This window comes from Panthera leo, chromosome D3 (assembly GCF_018350215.1).
Source record: "Panthera leo isolate Ple1 chromosome D3, P.leo_Ple1_pat1.1, whole genome shotgun sequence".
NCBI lineage: Eukaryota > Metazoa > Chordata > Mammalia > Carnivora > Felidae > Panthera > Panthera leo.
Window position 1 is genome coordinate 18,541,781 of NC_056690.1, and position 19,074 is coordinate 18,560,854.

Consider the following 19,074-nt stretch of genomic DNA (forward strand, 5'->3'; position numbering starts at 1 on the left):
CAGACCCAGGCTATAGCGGGGTTGGGGGGCTGCCAGCCTGGGTCCTGGGATGAGATGCCAACAGCAAGATCTTCCCAGAAACGCCAAGGGACACGCAGTTCCAGGACTCCACCACCAGGTGGCGAAGTGGCTCTGCCCTGGGAGCCACCAGGGGAAGGGGGACTAAGTAAATATGTCAAATTGGAGGGTTGTCAAACTTTGAGGGGTGGTGGCCACAGACTCCCCTGAGAATCAGATCAGCTCATGAGCCTCTGACTAGAAAATCATGCGGCGGCGGATCCAGGCTTTGCGGGGGCTCAGACTTACAGAATTTGGGGGTATGTTTATGAAAAGAAACATGCAATTATGAAATCAAAATTAGCTCCAGGGCCTTAGAAGGGGCCAGAGCAAGCGAGCAGCCCTACAGATGGCTTAATTTGCGTCACGGGCCTCCTGGTGAATGCCCCTTTACACATGCACTATTCTCTGCAGATTCAGGGCCCCCCCCCCCCTCTCACCCCTGCTCATGCACACAGACACGCTTTCCTGGGGGTCCCTCGCCCGGGCGAAAAGTCCCTGACTCGGTCCTGAACTCAGAAGAAGCTGGAGCCTTGCAAGCCCAGCCTGGAGCTGCACTGTCTCGCTGATGACTCGGGTTTGCTCTACCCTGAGGTTTCCCTCTTGTGCCTAATGAACTTGGGGAGGGGCTTGGAGGGGCCGTTTGGTCGGGGCTTAAATGTGGGGTTACCTCCAAATGAGATTATTCACGTAGTCACTGACACCCTCCGGGGGCAGGTCGGACCTGCCGCCCCAAGCTGCGGCAACCCTAAGCTCGTGCCACAAACGAGCCACGTGGTCTGGCTGGGCACCACGAAGGAATATTTGTTATAAATCCAGTCATTTCTCCTCTGACCACCATGACGATACTGCACAGTATCATTCTGGTGTTCAAAGAATCTGGCCGATAAAGGCATACGTGAAAAATGTACCGCTGACCAGGTCACCCCGTTTGGGCACTTCATTTACCTGAAGTACTCGAAGCCTCAAAAAATGGGGCCCCTCACCTCCCCGAAGCTTCGTCAGCCCCGAGCCGCAGACTGCCGCCGGCCTTCTTGAGACTGGACCTCCCTTGTGGCAGGTGCCACCGTTCTTAACATTTTACGTTGATTTGTGGGGTCGCTTGGCCAGTGAATTACGGCTCCTCAACCTGGTACCTGGCATGTAGCAGGTGGCTGACGCGGGCCCAGGGGCTCACAGGCCAACTTTGCCAATTTGCAGGGGAGGCCTGGGGCGGCAGAGGGAGCTGAGGCCCCGAGGTGACGAGGCTGAAGGGTGAGCCCTCTGGGCTGGGAGAAGTCCAGGGCAGTGGTGACTGCGGCCTCAGCCTAGGGAGGGGAGTCCGAAAGCTGGGTGGGGGTAGGGCAGAGCCCGGGAGCAGAAGCAGGAATATTCGTTCTGCCAGGACTATGCTATTATTCCCTAGTTTATGGACGAGGACATTGCGGCTCAGGGAAGCCATATATCTGTAAGCGGTGGAGGTGGGATTCGAACCCAGGTGAGTGGACTCTGCTTACCTCCGACACTGACCTTTCCATAATTGAAGGCTGAAAGAATGAACGAAGGTAGCCAAAGCTACCTTACGAGAGGTAGTAATATGTGAGTAATACGGCGAAGGACACAAGGGTCAGACTCCCTATCCAGGGCTCTTCGTGGCCAGTGCAGCCCATTGACCCAGGGGAAGACGCTAAGAGGAAAGGTGGCCCCCAATGCCAGGCCTCCCCAACCCCCGGTGGCCCGCCCATTACCCCCACCCGGGTGGCTCACCCCGGAACTCCTCGTCAGTCAGGCGCTTCTTGTGGGTCAGCAAGAAGGGAAGCAGCCCATCCAGGTCAGTAGTAGAGCCCCGGGACACGATGTCAAAGAGGATAGGCCGGTTGAAGACTTTAAGGATGGGGGGCGGCTGGGGTGCAGGAGCTTTGGGGCTCTGCGGCTGCTTCCTGGAGGTGGGGGAAGGCAGGGTGATGGGAGGGCTCATCCCCCGCCCACCCCGCTGTCTCTGGCCTGAGGGGCCCAGGGGTGGTGGGGGGTGGAAGGGGGCAGCTAGAGCCCTAGGGTGGAACCAGACCGAGGGGAGGGATGGCTGGAGAAACAAAAGAATGTTTTATCCCAACGAAGTCTACCTGGTACCTACTGTGTGTTAGGTGGAAACAGACAAAAGAAACAAGCCTACCCATCCATCCACCCACCCACCCACCCATCCATTCATCCACTCTTCCATTCGTCAGTTAGTGAGTACTTACTAAGCCAGAGACCGAAAGAGACACGGATAGTGAGAAAATAAAGGAGGAACACCAGACTAAAAGATAAAGCAACTCATTCATTTATTCAACCACTCGCTCATTAATTTATTCATTCAACAGACTTTTGAGAAAAATGAGCACATAGGTGCCTGGTTCAAGGCCCACCACACAGTGAACACTCAATACACGTTAGCAGACATTGCTTTGTTGTTTAGCGCCCACTGTGTGTCGGCAGCCTGCATGTGTGTTTGAAACACTGAGCTGCAGGGGCAGGTAGAGACAGGACACGACCCACAGGGGGCTGGGAGTGGGGAAGCAGAGAGACAGAATAAGGAAAAAAATGGATAGTCCTTTGGTCATTCGACAAACACTAACTGGGCACCTACTGTGTGCTAGGTTTTAACAGACAAAGAACTGGGAGCAGCGTGAGCCCAGGGGGCTCCACGAAGGGCAAGAGTGCTCTCAGCCACGTCTCCACCCACCCAGTGCCTGGTGCATACGGGGCACACTAAGAATCTGTTAAATGAACGGAGGAAGACAGAAACGGAGACAGTGTAGGGAGCCGAGGAGAGAGGAGGGGAGCCGAGGGGGAGCAGTGACAGAGGCGGGCGGGCAGGAGGGGAGACTGAGGTCAGGCTGTGGGGCAGCAGGAGGGGCTGAGGGGCAGGGAGAGCCGCTGGCAGGCCAGGCGACAGGGACAGCTGCTCTCCTTCCTTCCTCTGCCTGGGCCCCAGACCACCCCCCACCTTGAGGCAGGGCTCCAGCGGCAGGGTGCCAGGGCAGGGGCAGGGCTGCCCCCCCTGAGGATGAGGGCACAGACCGCTATGATCCTGAGAGCACCTGGGAAGCCCCCATTTCATCTGCTCCCGACCTGTGAACTTGGAACCAAAAACGAAACGGAAAGGACACCCTCACACCCACACCGCACTAGGTGGTGCTTGGGTCTCTGGAGACTTCAGCCACACCCCCAGTTCCTGCAAGCCCCTCCAAAGCCACTAGCCCTGACTGTCTGGGGTAGGGGCGGGGTGAGGCCCGAAGGAGGGGGTTGGGAAGGGAAAGGGAGGCACGGAGCCCACCAAGCTTCCAGCCGGACCTGGAAGAGATGGGGACACCGGGGCGCTTTGCTGTCCTCTGAGCACAGGTGGAACCGATTGTCCAGCAGCGTGCGGACGGCTGTGAGATCTCGGTCTTTGGGCACACCCAGCCTCTTCAGCCTCCGGCCCTGGTGCATACACTTCCGTCCACTGGAACACCACCCTCACCCCGTGTGGCTGCCCCTTCTCATCCCTTAGCTTTGAGCTAAAATGTTGACTCCTCCAGGAAGCCCTCCTGGAATACCTTGCCCGTATCAGCTCCCCTCTGCCTCAGCACCTCCCCCAACTCGAACTGTGTGTTCACGTGCCCATTTGCTTGCTTATCGCCTGCGTCACCTTCCACAATGAAGGTAGCAGTGGAGGCTACTCAGCGTCTGAACTCTGCAGGAGTGGTACCTGGTCTGGCTCACCCCTGGAGCCACGGGGCCGACCCCCCTGCCAGGCACGTGGTGGGTGCTTGAGAAACATCCACTAAACGAATCGGTGACTCAGTGAACGAAGAAAGGAGACAGCTCCTGCCCAAGCAAGGGCTTCATCCAAGGGCACAAATGAGTCTGTGATCAGCAAGGAGGACAGACAAGGACCAGACAACAGGCCACCTCCGGACTTCAAGACTGTCCTCCAGACACACACAGAAGCCTGAGAGGGGTTCTTAGGGGTTTTCACGGGGGGACAGCCGGATAGATAGATGACAGATGGGGAGGGAGATACCTGATGAGTGGATGATGGACGGGTGGACAAGTGGACGAGCAGGTGGACAGACAGGTAGCTGGATGAATGAACGAGGAGATGACGGATGGAGGGATGGCGGATGGATGGACAGACGGGTGGACAGACGAGTGTATGGAAAAGTGGACAGGTGGGCGAACAGGTAGGTGGATGGATGGATGGGCGGACGGATTCAACACAGAGGAGACCATCGGCCAGGCAGCCAGCAATACTCACTCGATGACCTTCTTCCTCCACCGCCTGTTGTCGCTGGGGTGATGACGATAGGTGCCATAGTCAAAGAGCGAGTCCATGGGTGCCTTCTTGGGTCCAGGCACCACCGAGGACTCATACAGGGTGGACTCCAGCAGGTCGATGGGGTTGGGCACCCCCTTGCGGAAGGCACCCTGGAACTTCATGCGCAGATTTGGTCGCCCATCACCTGGCCCGGCGGGGCGGCTGGTGTCAGCCGGGGAGGGGGAGGGGGAGCCATCCTCCCCTTCAAACAGGTTGGCCAGAGAAGAGAGGGGGAAGGCCTCAGCCCCGGGGGTCCCGCTCTCGTCCCCGGGGGTCTCAGCCACCTCCCCGGGCCCCGCGTGGGGGCCTCCGCTGGGATCCGCCATGCTGACCCGGGACCCGTCTGCGCTGCTCGGCCTGTAAGGGAACGGGAGGGGAGTCGGGCGGAGCCTGGCCAGGGGTGGGGGCTCCAGGAAGCCCCCTCCCACGTGGGCAAACAGCACGGCTGCCAGCTGCTTCAAAGCCACCGTTGTAATGACAGGGGTGCGGGGTGACCACTCCCAGATGTGGTTGGCTGGCAGCCCCAGGCAAGAGCTACAACAGGAGCCTCTTTTAGGGACCTGGAAACGTAAACGGGCCTCGGGTCCAGCTACCCCGGGCAGTAGGTGGAGAGAGGAGGAAGGGCCTCAGAGTCATCCTGGGACCCCAGACCCGGAGCCTGGGGCTTACTCCCAACCAACCCCACCAGCTTCAGAGCCCCGCAGAGCAGGGTTCAAATCCAGGCTCCACACTCCGCAACTGTGTGGCACTGGGCAAGCTGACATTTCACGGCCTCGGTTTTCTCATCTGTAAAATGGGGACGTCCAGGCAGAGAGCATGCATTCAGTGGTCAGTGCCTAGCACACAGCAAGCACTAAAACGTAACCATTAAATGCATGCTTCGGGCCCTGCAGGTGCTCAGCAAACAGGTGCAAACCCACTGTGTGAGCCAGCATTACTCCGTCTCTCCTAGGGCCATCCTTATGACTCCCATTTTGAAGAACAGCAAACTGAGTTTCCAAGACTATAGCTAACTTCCCACGGTGCAAAAACTCTGCTTCCCACTGCCGAGTGCTGGTCCCTCCCCTCCCCCGTTGGCCTGCCTATCCCCTACCCATCTGTGTTCCCAGCTCAACTGTCCCTTCCTCTGGGAAGCCCTCCCTGACCATCTGTTCGTGGGATTAGTTCATTCCTGGGACGTGAGCACCAGGAGGCAGGGAACGCATCTGTCCTTGTTCACTCCTGCATCCCCAACACCTAGAAAGGTACCACACGGATGAAGGTGTAATTCGTTCCCCCCGTTTCTCAGATGGAGAGACTGGAGGTTTTTGTTTTTGCTTTTAATTTTTTTTTTAATGTTTATTTTGTGAGAGAGACAGAGACAGAGTGTGAGTGGGGGAGGGGCAGAGAGAGATGGAGACACAGAATCCGAAGCAGGCTCCAGGCTCTGAGCTGTCAGCACAGAGCCCAATGCAGGGCTCGAACTCACAAACTGCGAGATCATGACCTGAGCCGAAGTCAGACGCTCAACCGACTGAGCCACTCAGGCGCCCCAAGAGACTGGAGCTTTAAGAGGGGCAGTCATGCAGCTTGTAGGGAGAAGAGCTGGACTTGAACCCAGGTCTCTCCAGCTCTGGGCCCGACTGCTAACCAGGAGCAAGGACAGGGAGGCGCAAAGCCCTGGCAGGCCCCTGCCCTCTGCGGCACACTGCTCAGTGGGCGGGGCTGGGCACTGAGGGCGAGTTTCCCGGAACTTTCACCATCCCACCCGGGCTGCAGGGAGATGTCTGAAAAGCTCTCTTTTCTATGTCTTCCTCTGCCTGCCCAACACATTAGCAGAGGACCAAATAAACACTGGTTCCCACCTTGTTTGTTTTCTGGCTGCCAGGAGGGAAGCCTGGGCCAGAGAGGTGAGGGCAAGAGGCCCCTGTGGGTGGGTATGGCAGAGCATCCCGAGGGTTGGAGCTCCTGCCGGGGATGGGCCCTTTTCTGGGCACCAGCGGGGAGGGAGAGCATGGGCTTTAGGGTTATTCAGGCATGGGTTCTAAGCTCACTTCTTATGGATATGCAGTGTGACCTTGGGCAAGTTGCTTTAGCTCCCGGGGCCTCAGTTTCCTCCTCTTTAAAATGGGTGCAAAGGCAGCAGCGTTTCATAGTTTTGCAGGAAGAAGTAAATGAGGTCAGGCATTCCCAGTGCCAACTCTGGGAATAAGTTGGGGGCTATCGATGATTCTAATCAAAGGAGGAAGGAAAGGTTAGGAACACAGGTTCTGAAATCAGATACACCTGGTTTCTGTCCTGGCCCTGGTAACTAGCAGCTGTGTGATCTTGGACAAGTCATTTCCTCTCCCTGGGCCTCAGTTTCTCCACCTGTAAAACCGGGGTGAACACACCTCCTCCTATAGATCTTGGGAGATGTCAGATGGTTTTGTTCTGCAGCAGTGGGGGGCGTGATGAGGCAGGGACAGGTATCCATTGGGGCGCAGGCATCTGAGGGAGAAGATTACATTTCCCAGGGCCCAGCCCCATCCACCTCATTGGGGACCCAGGGGTCAGGGGAGAGGAGGCATTGGGGCACATGCCTCCGCAGTCAACACCCTCCCGATTACCACACCCCTTCCCCCACTGGAGCAGAGCCAGACGGACACCCCACCTCAGGGAGCTCTCAACCCCCCACCATGCCTGCGCCCCTTCTCCTAAGGAACCCCAACCCAGACGGCATCCAAGGTTTCTGAGGCCTCCACGACAAGGAGTCCGAAGTCAGCCGGCCCCAGATTCAAATCTCCTCTCAGCCGCTCACGCCTCACTGGTAGCCTCAGGCAAGGCACATGTGACCATTATTAGCGTTTAGTTACAACGAATAATCATGACGACAATGCACAGGAGAGTCCCCACCACAAGGAGGGATCCGGGCCCAGAAATATCAATAGTGCTGAGACTGAGAAACCCTGCCCTGGAGGGAGGTACGGCTCTCATTCCCACTTTACAGACGAGGAAACGGAGGATCAGAGAGGTTAAGTGGCTTGCCTGCGGCCACACAGCAGGTTAGCGACAGAGCCAGGATTCAAATCTGCACACTTGGCTACAAAGCTTGGGCTACCCTAACCCCTCAGTTGACTGGGCAGGGGCCGGCGGCCAGGCACAGCGCCGGGCACCTACAGTATCATGTGCGAGCTGTACAACCTGGGAGCCTGGGAGCTGAGGATTATTACTACCAGCCTGGGCTAATTTCTCTGAGCCTCCGTTTCCCCACCTGTAAAATGAGGGTCGTAATGACAGCATCTGTCCCATAGGGCTGCCGTGACATAAGGCAGGTCACGTGTCTCTCGGACACCTAATAAGCACTTGAGCGCTTTAATCGTCATCGTCACCGACATGGTACAGCGAGTTCACCTGTCCTCCTCACCCCCCTCCGCACACACACACACACACACACACACACACACACACACACGACAGCAAAGCACCCAGCCTGGCATTCATGGCCGGCGAGAGCCCACAAAGCTGGACTACTGCTCCCATTTTACAGTTAAGGAAACTGAGGCCCTGAGGGGCCCCCCAGGAAGCAAATGGCCATGAAGATGGCCTCTGAATCCTAACTCTGCTACTCCTTCCTCATCAAGCAATGTACACACCAGTGAGCACATATGCACACACATGCACACGTGTGCACACACACACACACACACACACACACAGCCTGCTCTGCTGCTTGCTCTGTGGCAATTCTTTCCGCAAACGCTACCCTGTTCTCTGTGGTCAGGGAGAGTTCACTCCCTGTTCTAATTTGCCCTGTAGCCTATTATTACACGTTCCAAACCAATGCCAGACTTGGGAGAGAAGGGGGGTGCGGGCAGGGAGAGAGGCTGCGAGTCCTCGTGGGTCTCCTCAGCGCGTGAATGTCGCGCATGCTTATTCGCGTCTTTCCCCGTGTGGTGTGCGCATGCGCACGCCCGCTGTGAGCCCACCGGGGCCCACCCCTACCGGGACTCACCCCTACCTGGGGCCCACCCCTACCGGGGATCTTTGCAGCGGGCGGCACCCAGCTGGCAGCAGAGCGCTGGGGGCTCAACCAAGGAGCCTCAGTGGGAACCTCCCCACACACTGCGCATCACCACTGCATTCACTTCAAGCCGTGGAATCACACATCTTAAGCACAGAGCACATCTTCTGAATATAAAAACCAGACTGCGGTCCACGCAGAGGGTGGTAGGACAGGGTGAATGGAGGGGGGGGTGTCTGAATCTCAGGGCCCAAGGAGCAGGATTAGAAACCACTCATCTATTCGTTTATTGACCAAATATTTAGTGAGCACCTACAGGGTGCCAGGTGCAGGGGACATAGATGGGAACAGACATGAGAAAAACCCCCGGCCTCCCGGGGCTGACCTTCCGGTGGGGAACAGAGTAAACAGCCAGACAAACCAAGAAACAGAGTCATGTCCAGCGGTGTTCAGAGCTGTGTAGACCAGAGGGGCTCAGGAGTGCTGAGTTAAGGGGTGCAGAGGTCCTGAGCAGGGTGAGGAGATACAGTGATGAGCCAAGGACCCCAAGCCTCTCTCTCTGCCCTGACAGAGGTCTCAGGCTCTAAAGGATCTGGGGACTCAGTGAGGATGGCCAAACCCACTCCCTCTCCCCAGAGGAGGAGCCCCTGGAGGGAGCTAGTGGGGCATGGAAAAAGTGTGCATTTTCATCAGACAGATCAGGGGGTCGGCTCCCATACCCACTGCTCATCAGCTGCGTGAGCTTGAGTTAAGTGACTTAACCTCCCTGGGCCTTGCTCTCCTCACCTGTCCATGGGGATCTTAACTGGGTCGTTGTGCGAATTATACAGGTTGAGTCAGGCACCTGGCACAGAGTAAGCCCTCAATAAATAGCGAACTACACACTCCATGAACGGCAGGCACCTTCTCTCTGAGAATCTCAGACCCAGTGGGGGCGGGGGCCTCCTGCACCATCTGCCTGCCCCCTCCCCGTGCGGAAGGTGGAAGAAGGGGCCCATCCTCACCATTACCCGAGGCTTTGCCTGATCTCATGGAAACCCTGGCACATATTTGTCAAATCCCATCCTCCTGATTCCATGACCCAGGAAAGCTGCTTAAATCTGGTGGCAAGTTTGGGCGTGCAGGGCCACTCCACCCCAGGGAGAAGAATTCCAGGGAGCTAGTTCCTCTCCGTTCCCTCCCTCCTGGGATCGATTCACTCCAAAGGGCATCTGTTGAGTGCCACCTGTTTGCAGGGCGCCCAGGGAAACATAAAAGAATGGAGCTTCGTAAGAGTCTGGGAGAGGGGGAAGCAGAGGGATTTTTCCTTCTCCAGACCTTAGCCAGGGCTGTCCCCTCTTTCCCCCCTAGCTGGGTCCCCTTGCTCAGGTCCCCCTCTTCACAGGCACCTCCTGTGAAAAGCCTCCTTGACCTCCAGTCTAAACCAGCTTCCTTGCTCCTCTTTCTAAGAGCAAACTACGCCTCCCTTTATAGCTCTTTCCAGGATTAAACTTGTGCATTTACTTATATTATTCCTTTATTCATCTTCGCTCTTCTCTGGAGTTTTAGTTCCACGAGGGAGGGACTACTTTGTGTCTGTTGTTTCCCCAGCATCCAGCACCGGGCTGAGGCAGAATGGGACATCGATAAATACTTGCTTTCGTAAACTATAAGGCAGGGTCTTTCTGAAGCCCCCGGAGGGTGCTTGCAGATCCTTTGACAGGGATGGGGACAGGCTGCAAGGAGGAGGGGGTCTGGCCTGGGCCTGACAGCTGGGACAGAGACAGCAAGGTCCAAAGTGTGGGGACAAGAGAGCGTAGAAGGCACGGGGGACTGATGTGGCCTGAAGCAGGGGAGGAGGAAGGTGGAGGAAGAAAAGATGGGTAGGTGGGTGGGAAGAAGGCAGAGCAAGGGTGGGGGTAGTGTGGGGCTCCCAGACAGACCCAGGGCACTTCCTCCCGGCTCCAACCTGTGGCTCCATGCCGCATCTTTGGGGCCCCCCATTTCCTGCAGTCCCCTTGGAATAAACACGCCTGTGAGCACCAGTCATTCCAGGTCAGTCTTGGAGGGGCGGTGTGGGTGGGGAAAGGGTTAAGAAAACAGGGATCCCGGAGAGAAAACACCAGCTCTGTCCAACCCCCACCCCCACCTTCCAGGTGAGGAAACTGAGGCTCAGAGAGGTAGAGTCACTCCGACAGTGTTGCCCAGCTCCTGAGAGGGGGAAGCAGGATTCAAACGCATGTGGTCCCAGAACCTGTGCCTTCAGTGGATACTTTACAAAGACTGGGGACTCCCAAAGGGAAGGGTGGAAGGAGGGGGTGGGGAAAGCGGCGCTGGGTGGGTCATAGGGACCACGGGCCCCCGAGGCAGATGGCCAGCTCGCCAGCTGTGCGCCCCTGAGCAAGTCACCTGGCCTTCCTGTGCCTCGATTTCCTCACCTGTACCTGGTGATGGTGACAGCACCCACCCCAGGGGACTATTGCGAGGCTGAAGTAGGATAGTGCGCGAAATACCGAGCCCGGCACCTGGAGAAGGCACACTCCATAAAGAATGCTGTTGTTAGCGTCCTCGACATCGCTGTATTATTATTATTATCATTGTCATCATCAAAGGGTGGATGAACAGATGTAGGACCAAGGGAGGTATGTATGCCTGCCGGGGAGGGCAGAGTGGCTGGGCCCAGAGCCTGGGACTCTGGCAGCCACCTTGGAGCAGCCGGCTGCGAGCTCGGCCCCTTGGCCAGGCGAAGCCTGCTGCCTGCCAGGCTGTTCGAGGCTCCCTGGCCCCTGGCGGGCGGTGGCCGCAGGGGGCATCACGCCATGCCAGGCACCTTCCCCAGCCAGCCCATATTTACCTAGCAGGTCTCGGCCCAGCCCGCTTCCTGTCTGCTGCACAGCGGCCGCCTGTCCGGCGCAGACAGAGCCCCAGTGTCCTGTAGCCGCCCCCCCCCCACCCAGGAGAGTGCCCCTCTGAAGCTCACACCACCCAGGCGGGGCAAGGCTGGGGTGACTCATCAGGCCCCACAGCGGGCAAGGCCGTGGGGCCACCGCAGTCACTCGGTCATGCTGCGGGTCCTTGGCTGGAGGGGTCCTGACTGTGCACAAACATCTCCCTGAGCTTTCGCGGGCAGCCATTCACGTCCAAGGGGCCCGAGCCCTGGGGTAGGGGCCACCAGGAGGTAGTATGGCTCGGTGGTTTTAAGAGCGTGTGCCGTGGATCGCAGAAGGCCACACGCTGTCCGATTCCATTTACATGACATGTCCGGAAGAGGCGAATGCATAGAGACACAGAGCTGGCGGCTGCAGGGGGCGGGAGAGAGCGCGGGGATGGGGACTGCCGAGGGGGAGGGGGCGCTTTTTGGGGTGATGAAAACACACTGGAGCTAGATGGTGGGAATGTACGTACAACTCCAAAACCACGGAATTGCGCACTCTGAAAGGGTGAATTGTGTGGTACGTGCACCACATCTCAACTCCCCTTCCTGGCTTGGTGACCTTGGGCAAGTGGCTTCCTTCCCCAAGCCTCAGTTTCCTTGGTGTAACACGGGGATATCATGGGGCGCCTGGGTGGCTCAGTCGGCAAAGCGTCCAACTTCGGCCCAGGTCATGATCTTGTGGTTCATGGGTTCAAGCCCCGCATTGGGCTCTGTGCTCACAGTTCAGAGCCTGCTTGGGATTCCCTCTCTCTCTCTCTCTCTCTCTCTCTCTCAGTCACTCTCGCTCTCTCTCTGCCTCTCCCCTCTGTTTCTCAAAAAAATAAACATTAAAAGAAAAAACCACATGGGATGGTCATGAGGATTAAGAAGGTGTAAAGGGTCCAGCAGAGGGTCTGGCCCAGAGCAGAGGCTCAAGAACATGGTGGCCCTGTCCCAGAGGGCAGGGCAGAGCGGGTGCTTGGACCCAGACTTATTGGCTCCAAGGCCAGGGCTCAGGACCGTGCTTGGAGACCTCGCCTTCCAAAAAGGTCTTCTGGCCCCTCATGTCCTTCTCTCACCATCTCCGGGAGGCCACACAGCCCCATTTCCCAGCTGGGAGGCTGAGGCCCAGAGGGGACAAGACCCCACCCGTCCATGCAGGCATCCGTCCTCCTCATTCTCATGCGCAAAAGGCCTGAGGCTGCCAAGTCAGAGGAGGGAGCAGATACCCAGGGAATGAATGGGTTCATCGGGCCTGGGAAGGGAGCCTGACGCAGAGCAGAAAACCAGTCTGAGACCCTCTCTCCGCCCCAGCCCGCCTCACCAGCAGCCTGTGCCAACAGCAGGCTGTGTCTCTGGTTAACTGCTTAAAGTCATGGCCGAGGCTGGTGCCTGAGATCCCACCGTTAGCAGGGCCTGCCCTCACTGGCACCTTCCACACAGCACCGATCTGTCTTAATCCAAGTCATGACTCCAGAAGTTAGATACTAGATATTATTGTCTCCATTCCCACGCGAGTAAACCACGTCCAGGCAGAGTGGAGGCGGGGCGGGGGAGGGGGGCTATTTACCCAACACCCACCAGGCACCGAGCGCCTTTACATCTGCCTCTCCCGTGAGGGAGGCATTATCGTTATCCCCGTTTTACACAGCAGCCCAGCGAGGCGCAGAGAGACAAGGGACCCAGCCGAGGTAGCAACTCAACAAGAAGGGACTGTGGCTAGGATTCCAACCGTTTGCTTTTAACCCCATGTGAGTTCATCCCTTTAGGCTCTACGAAGCCCTCTCTCTGGGGTCACCCTTCTACAGCCGCACCCCGTGGAGTTCATCAGGCAGGTGGTGCAGTACTGAGGCGCTGGGATGCTGCAGGCAGACGGACGTGGAGTCTGAACCTTGGCTCTGCTGCTTAGTAGCTGTGTGACCCCCCCCCCCCCCCCCGATGGGTCACTTCACCTCTCCGAGCCTCCGTTTTCTCCTTTCTAGAAGGAAGCTAATCACAGCACCCACTGCTGGGTTGCTTGTTCATCGTGGGTGTCAGAGCCTCATCAAGGGCAGCCCCGGGGTGGCCCAGTCGGTTGAGCGTTCGACTTTGGCTCGGGTCACGATCTCACGGTTCGTGGAATGGAGGCCCGCGTCGGGCTCTGTGCTGTCAGCACGGAGCCCGCTTCAGATCTTCTGTCTCCCTCCTTCTCTGCTCCTCCCCTACTTGTGCTCTCTCTCCCTTAAGAAGAAATGAAACATCAAAACAAACTAAAAAAAAAAATAAATAAATAAAGTGCAGCCCCAAAGGCTGTGGGGGAATAAAAGGAACTTTTCTGTCCGGTCACCACTGAGTCCCCAAGGGCCCAGAACAGGGCCTGGCACTTAGTCGCTGCTCAAGATATACTTGCTGAATGAACGAATGAAGGAATGGACACAGAGGGACCTCTGCCCAACTACCTGCCTAGGTGGCTAACGTCCTGCCTCTCTCCCAACCTTTAACAGATAATTTATGGAGCACTTACAGTGTGCTGGGCTTTCTGACCTGTGAGACCCACACCCACCATGAGGATGACAGCTAATCATGAGTCCGTTTTGCAGGTGAGGAAACTGAGGCTCGAGCAGACCAGGACACTTCCCCAAGCCCACTCCGTCTCAGCCAGAGTCTGAATTCGAGTAGGTGGTTTTTTCTGATGCCCCTGCCTTGTTAATGTGTCTGTTCAGTCACCTCTGCCTCCCTCCTTCCCACCCTTCCTTCCTTCCTTCCTCTCTTCCTTCCTTCCTCTCTTCCTTCCTTCCTCTCTTCCTTCCCTACGTCTACAGGTTTTCCTGAGCTCCTCGTCTTTGCAAGAGACAGGAGTGAACCGGGCCGACAGGTCCCTGGCCTGAGGTTCACTGGCCCCCTGCCCACAGGGGTCTCCCCTGAGCCTGTGGGGCACACTCGGGGCATGTGTTACAAGTGCCCCCCCCCCCCACCAGTACACACACATGAGGAACCATCCCAGAAGGTGGTCACCCTCCCGGTCAGCTGGGTGGAACCCAGGCCACTCCACCCTCAGGGAAAAACAGGCGCCGGTGAGACTGAGGAGCCCTTTGTGCCGGGGGGTGGCAGGGCGGGCAGCCGTTACTCACCACCCAAAGAAAAATAAGAGTATTCCCATTTGGTCAATAGCCTTCCTGTCTGCCCCCCACACCCTCTCCTCCTTCTGCAGCCTTTCCCATCCTCTGACCTCATCTGGAGCAGACCCAAGACCATTTATGGAGGGCTTCCTATGCCCATGGCACGGTGTCTGATGCTCCCTCACCAATGAAGAAACATGCTCAGAGAGGTGAGGTGACCTACTTGGGGTCACACAGCAGTGGCCAGGGCTTGGGACAGAAAGGGGAAGCCAATGATCAGGAAGGGGCTCAGAGGCAGGAAGGAAGTCAGAGTCACGGTGAAAGTAGGGGCCTGGCCTCCCTTCCTCGTTCCTGTTCGGCCAGCGTGCCAGTTCACGGGACCCAAGGGAAACCCAGGCAGGGGGGAGTCCAGGCTGGGGCAAGGGTAGTGGCCAGAATGACCCAAATCCCCCTCAAGCTGACGAAGCTCCAACCTCCAGCAAATCCTGGGTGGCAGCCCCAGGAACAGAGAGGTCAAGCTACCACCTGAGGTCACACAGCAGCAAGTAGCAGAGCTAGAGTGGGGACCAAGGTGGGTCTGACTCTAAGAGGGGCTGGTCCAAAGCGGAAGCTGAACTGGCCACTGGGCTTTCCAGGGACCCAAGGGGACCAGAGTCACTTGCTTCTCCCTTGGAGCCCCAGTTTTCTCAGCCATAAAATGAGCTTCAGCTTCCGTCCTCTGCCCATCTCCAGTGGGGGCAAGGCTGTGACATCATCGAGGTGAACATCAGGTGACACACTATGTGGCATTGGAGACTGCCCACATCCACCCCACAGAACAGGCACTCTTACTATCCCAATTTTTCAGATGGGGAAACCACAGCCCAGGGAGTAAGGGAACTTACTAAAAGCCGGGAGTTAAACCAGATAGCCAGGTTCCAGCCCTAGTATTTTTGTTTTTATTTTTATGGATTTATTTATTTTTTAAAGTAGGCTCCATACCTGTGGAGCTCAAGGCAGGGCTTGAACTCACGACTCCGAGATCAAGACCTGAGCTGAGATCAAGAGTCGGATGCTCAACTGACTGAGCCATCCAGGCGCCCCCTCCAGCCTTAGTCTTTAAAGCATTAAATCAGGAAAGTAGGAAACGTTGACGGGCTCCTGGCACTCAGTCAATGCCCATAAATATCTCACGGCTGGAAAGGCATCGTCCTTTGTCCAAATGCAAGTCTAGCTTTGCCCCTGCTACGTTCCGCCCACCTGCCTGGCACAGAGGGGCTCTCAGAGGGTGCCCTAGGGACGAGCTGGAGGAAAACGTGTCCTGGAACAGGATGAGGATGAAGACGGTGCTCCGGAGCCCCATCCGTGTGCCTCGGACTGTCTTTGCAAAGTGGCATCTGAGAGCGCCATTTGACAGAAGAGGAAACTGAGGTTCAGAGAGGCCAGGTGACTTGCCCGAGCTTCCCTGGAGAAGGAGCAGGAGACCTAGGACTTAAAGCAGGGCCTGTCTGAGCAATCCAGATTCTTCTCTCTATACCGCACAGTCTCTTCCCCGTGACTTCAGGACGGGACAAATGGGGACAGGCCACCTTGGAAGTTAAGGGCATGGATTTTGGAATCAGACAAACAGAGTTCAGATCCCAGCTCTGCCCCTCCCCAACTAAAAGACCCTGGGCAAGCGGCTTCACTACCCAGACCTCGCAGCTCCGCCCTCTCAAAAATGGGAACGATAATAGTTTCATATCCAAATGTACTAAGAGTGTTTGGCTCAGTGCCTGGCACATAGTAAGTGCTCAATAAATGCTCGCGACCATCATAAGGACTACTAATGCGGCCCAGGTTTGGCTAAAGCCAGGCAGAACTCAGTGATCAGAGCACCAGCTTTGGGGCCTAGGGCCACAGGTATCTCAAGAGATCTGAATTAATCTTTAACAGGTGAATTCCACTCCAAATGGGCCATGTGGAGCATTCCAGAGGGCCCGCTGGCATGCAATGTTCTCTTGGCTCCCCAGATCTGGTGTGTGATGAGAAGTGGAGCTGTTCTGTATGGCCCAGTGATTTGGGGAGGGGCCTGCAGTGTCTTTCCCAGAATCAAATGGGGGAAACTGAGGCAGACAGCAGGTGGTCAGGGGCCTGTGAGGGGTCGAGATGCCCACTCCATGCCAACTCCCCCTCCCACCAAGGAACAGGTAAAGGACCGCAAAGAACTTGGGCCCTCTCAAAATGATGTAGTTCAGTCACTCAACTGTGCAGTAGAGATTTATGGAGCACCTGACCTGTGCCGGGCACAGTGAGGCCAATCCCTGCCCGATTCTCTCCCTCCCCCCATCGCCTGCCAGCCACCCCTCTCCAGTCGCCATCCTGGGCCTCAGGTCCCGGGCCGGGATGGCTTCTCCAGCCTGGGGACCAGCCTCCTTGCCTGGCCCTGGCTCTGCAGCCAGAGGGACCTTTCCAGACCACACATCTGGCATGTCCCTCCCACCCTGGACTTCAGGGCTTCTGGGTCTGACCTAGCCCCTGCCTGCCCAATCCCTTGCCCTTCCTGGTCACGTCACACATTCCAGACAAACAGAACAATGTCTTGGCCTTACAAAGTCTAGCTTTACCCACCTGGCAGCAGGTAGTGGTCAGGTCTTTGCTCATAATGTCCTTCCCTTTACCTGAGTGCCCTTTCCCTTACTTATTCTTCAAGGTGTGGCTTGAACCCCCACCTCGATCAAGCCCTCCCCGATCCCTTCCCAGACTTCTCTCCTGGCCCCCATTCATTTGAGAGCACACATTTGCCAAGCATCTACCATACGTGTTCACCTTGCTGGGTGCCCACCTGCCTGGAGGGCACAGCTGGCCGGAGAGGCAATCCCAGTTTGGGGGAAGCGGTGGAGGGGGCCAGAGCCCTCTGGCTAGACCCTGCCCAGGGTCCAAAGCCGACACGGGGGGGGGGGGGGGGGGGGAGGGAGGGTGCTTTCCAGGAGGCCTTGCTAGACACAGGAGAAAGTGGCCAAGGCCCTGCTCCCACCAGGTGAACTGCCAGGGGCGCCCACAGCCACTCCCCAGCGCAACTTCTCAGCTCTCACCCACACCCCCTCCTCTCACAGCGACCCCCCCCACCCCCCCCCACCCCGGGTTTTACAAACCAGACCCTGCCTTGGCCCATGACCTCCGCCTGACATTTGTTTGGGGAGCTCCTCCCCACTCTGATTTACCACCGACAAAGGTGGGAAGAGGGGCTCCCTACTGTTATTCGAACAGAATCAACTAGAGAAATGGGGGAATGGCCAGTTACCTCTTTTCACCTCTTCATTACCGGAGCAAGCAAGCACAATGACGCTGCTGGGTGAGTTGGGAGTGTGTAGCCAGCTCCTCCCAGGCGGTCTGTCCTCCCCACAGCCCTGGGGTGGCCCCCATTTCACCCCCATTTTACAGACGAGCTATCTCTCAGACAGCCAAAGGACTGACCCAAGGTCACACAAAACTGGGGTGGCACGGGGGGGCCACATAGGCCTGACCCTTCTACTTGACCTCTCTAAAGAGACCACCTTTTCAACTTCCTCATTTGGGTCATGGAGTTACCCCCGTCCTCGCCCCACAGATAAAGTGGCGAAGCTTAAATCCCCGAGTGGGTCTTAGCTCCCAGAACAAAGCTCACACACAGCATCACACAACCCCAGCCCCAGCAGAGCCCCGCGGTAGAGGCTGAGCCAGGGCACCCCCCGGGGGCACCAGGCAGGGAGGGCTCTGGAGCCCGGCAGCCCTGGGTAAAACTTCCACCTGGCTCCACCCCCGACCAGAGCCTCAGTTTCCTCATCTGCAAAATGGGGAGGGCAGACGGGGCCAAGGGCTGGGCAGGGCCAGGCAGGCGGGTGGTGAGCAGCCCCCGCAGCAGTCTGTGGCGGGTCTCTGCAGGCTAGTGGGGAGTGCGGGAGGTCTCTCCCCGTCCTGGCGGACCTCCCGGGAGGCTCTGGAGGCACAGCCGGAGGTTAAAGATTGTCCTGCCTCTTGGAGGAAGAGCCGTCTCTGGGACTAACTGAGGCCAACGAAGAAGTGGGCCTCTGGAAGTTCCAGACTTCCAATTCCCTCCCGCTTGCTTAGCCATAGAAGGCAGACCTCAGGGCCCCCGACTGCCCCTTCCCAGCCCCCCGAAATGGGGATGCCTCTAAGGTGGGCTGCAGGGCCTCCTAGCTTCTGATTCCTGCGCTTGGCTCTTGGGGACCCCGGGACCTCCCTCCCGCAGACAGGGCGACCCCACGGCCCACGCCGGCGCCCATTTCACAGGTGATAAAACAAACCGAAGCCGAGAGAGACGAGGGGGCGGGTGCGAGGGCACGCAGCGGGGCAGCGGGAGCTGGCGGGACCCCGCGCCTCCTTCCCGCGCCCCGGACCGGAGCCTCGGAGCCTCGGAGACGTGCCCGGGGGCGCCGCGCCCCCCCCCCCCAGGATCCCTGCCCCGAGGGCCCCGGCCCCACTCACCTCCGGGACCGCGAGGCGCTTCCTGAATCCCGGCCGCCCGGCGCCCGCCCGCGCGCCCGCGCCGCGCGACTCTCCTCCCCCGGCTCAGGTTCCAGCGCCGCGCGCCGCCCCCGGCTGCCCCCGCCCCCGCCGCTCGCCGCCTCCCCTGGTGGGGGGGGGGGGGGGGGGACGGGGAGCGGGCTCGGTCCCCTACCCGGGAAGCCGGGCGTCGCGATCGCGGCCGCGGGGCCACAGGCGCTTCCCGGGGAGGGCTCTGCCTGGGGCCCCCGAGATCCCT

General features: G+C 58.1%; 1 protein-coding gene across 2 annotated transcripts in view; it reads right to left on the bottom strand.

The window, feature by feature from the left end:
- The window catches only part of TRPV4 (transient receptor potential cation channel subfamily V member 4), a 35,565-nt gene extending 16,692 nt beyond the window's left edge, over positions 1 to 18,873 (bottom strand). For both annotated transcript variants that reach the window (XM_042910253.1, XM_042910251.1), the window contains exons 1-3: positions 18,798 to 18,873; positions 4,319 to 4,735; positions 1,804 to 1,976 (exon numbers count right to left, since the gene is read on the bottom strand). In XM_042910253.1, coding sequence (XP_042766187.1) covers positions 1,804 to 1,976; positions 4,319 to 4,704 — 559 coding nt within the window. In that variant the 5' untranslated portion in view covers positions 4,705 to 4,735; positions 18,798 to 18,873. The remainder of the gene's footprint in view (positions 1 to 1,803; positions 1,977 to 4,318; positions 4,736 to 18,797) is intronic.
- Positions 18,874 to 19,074: the final 201 nt, after the last annotated feature.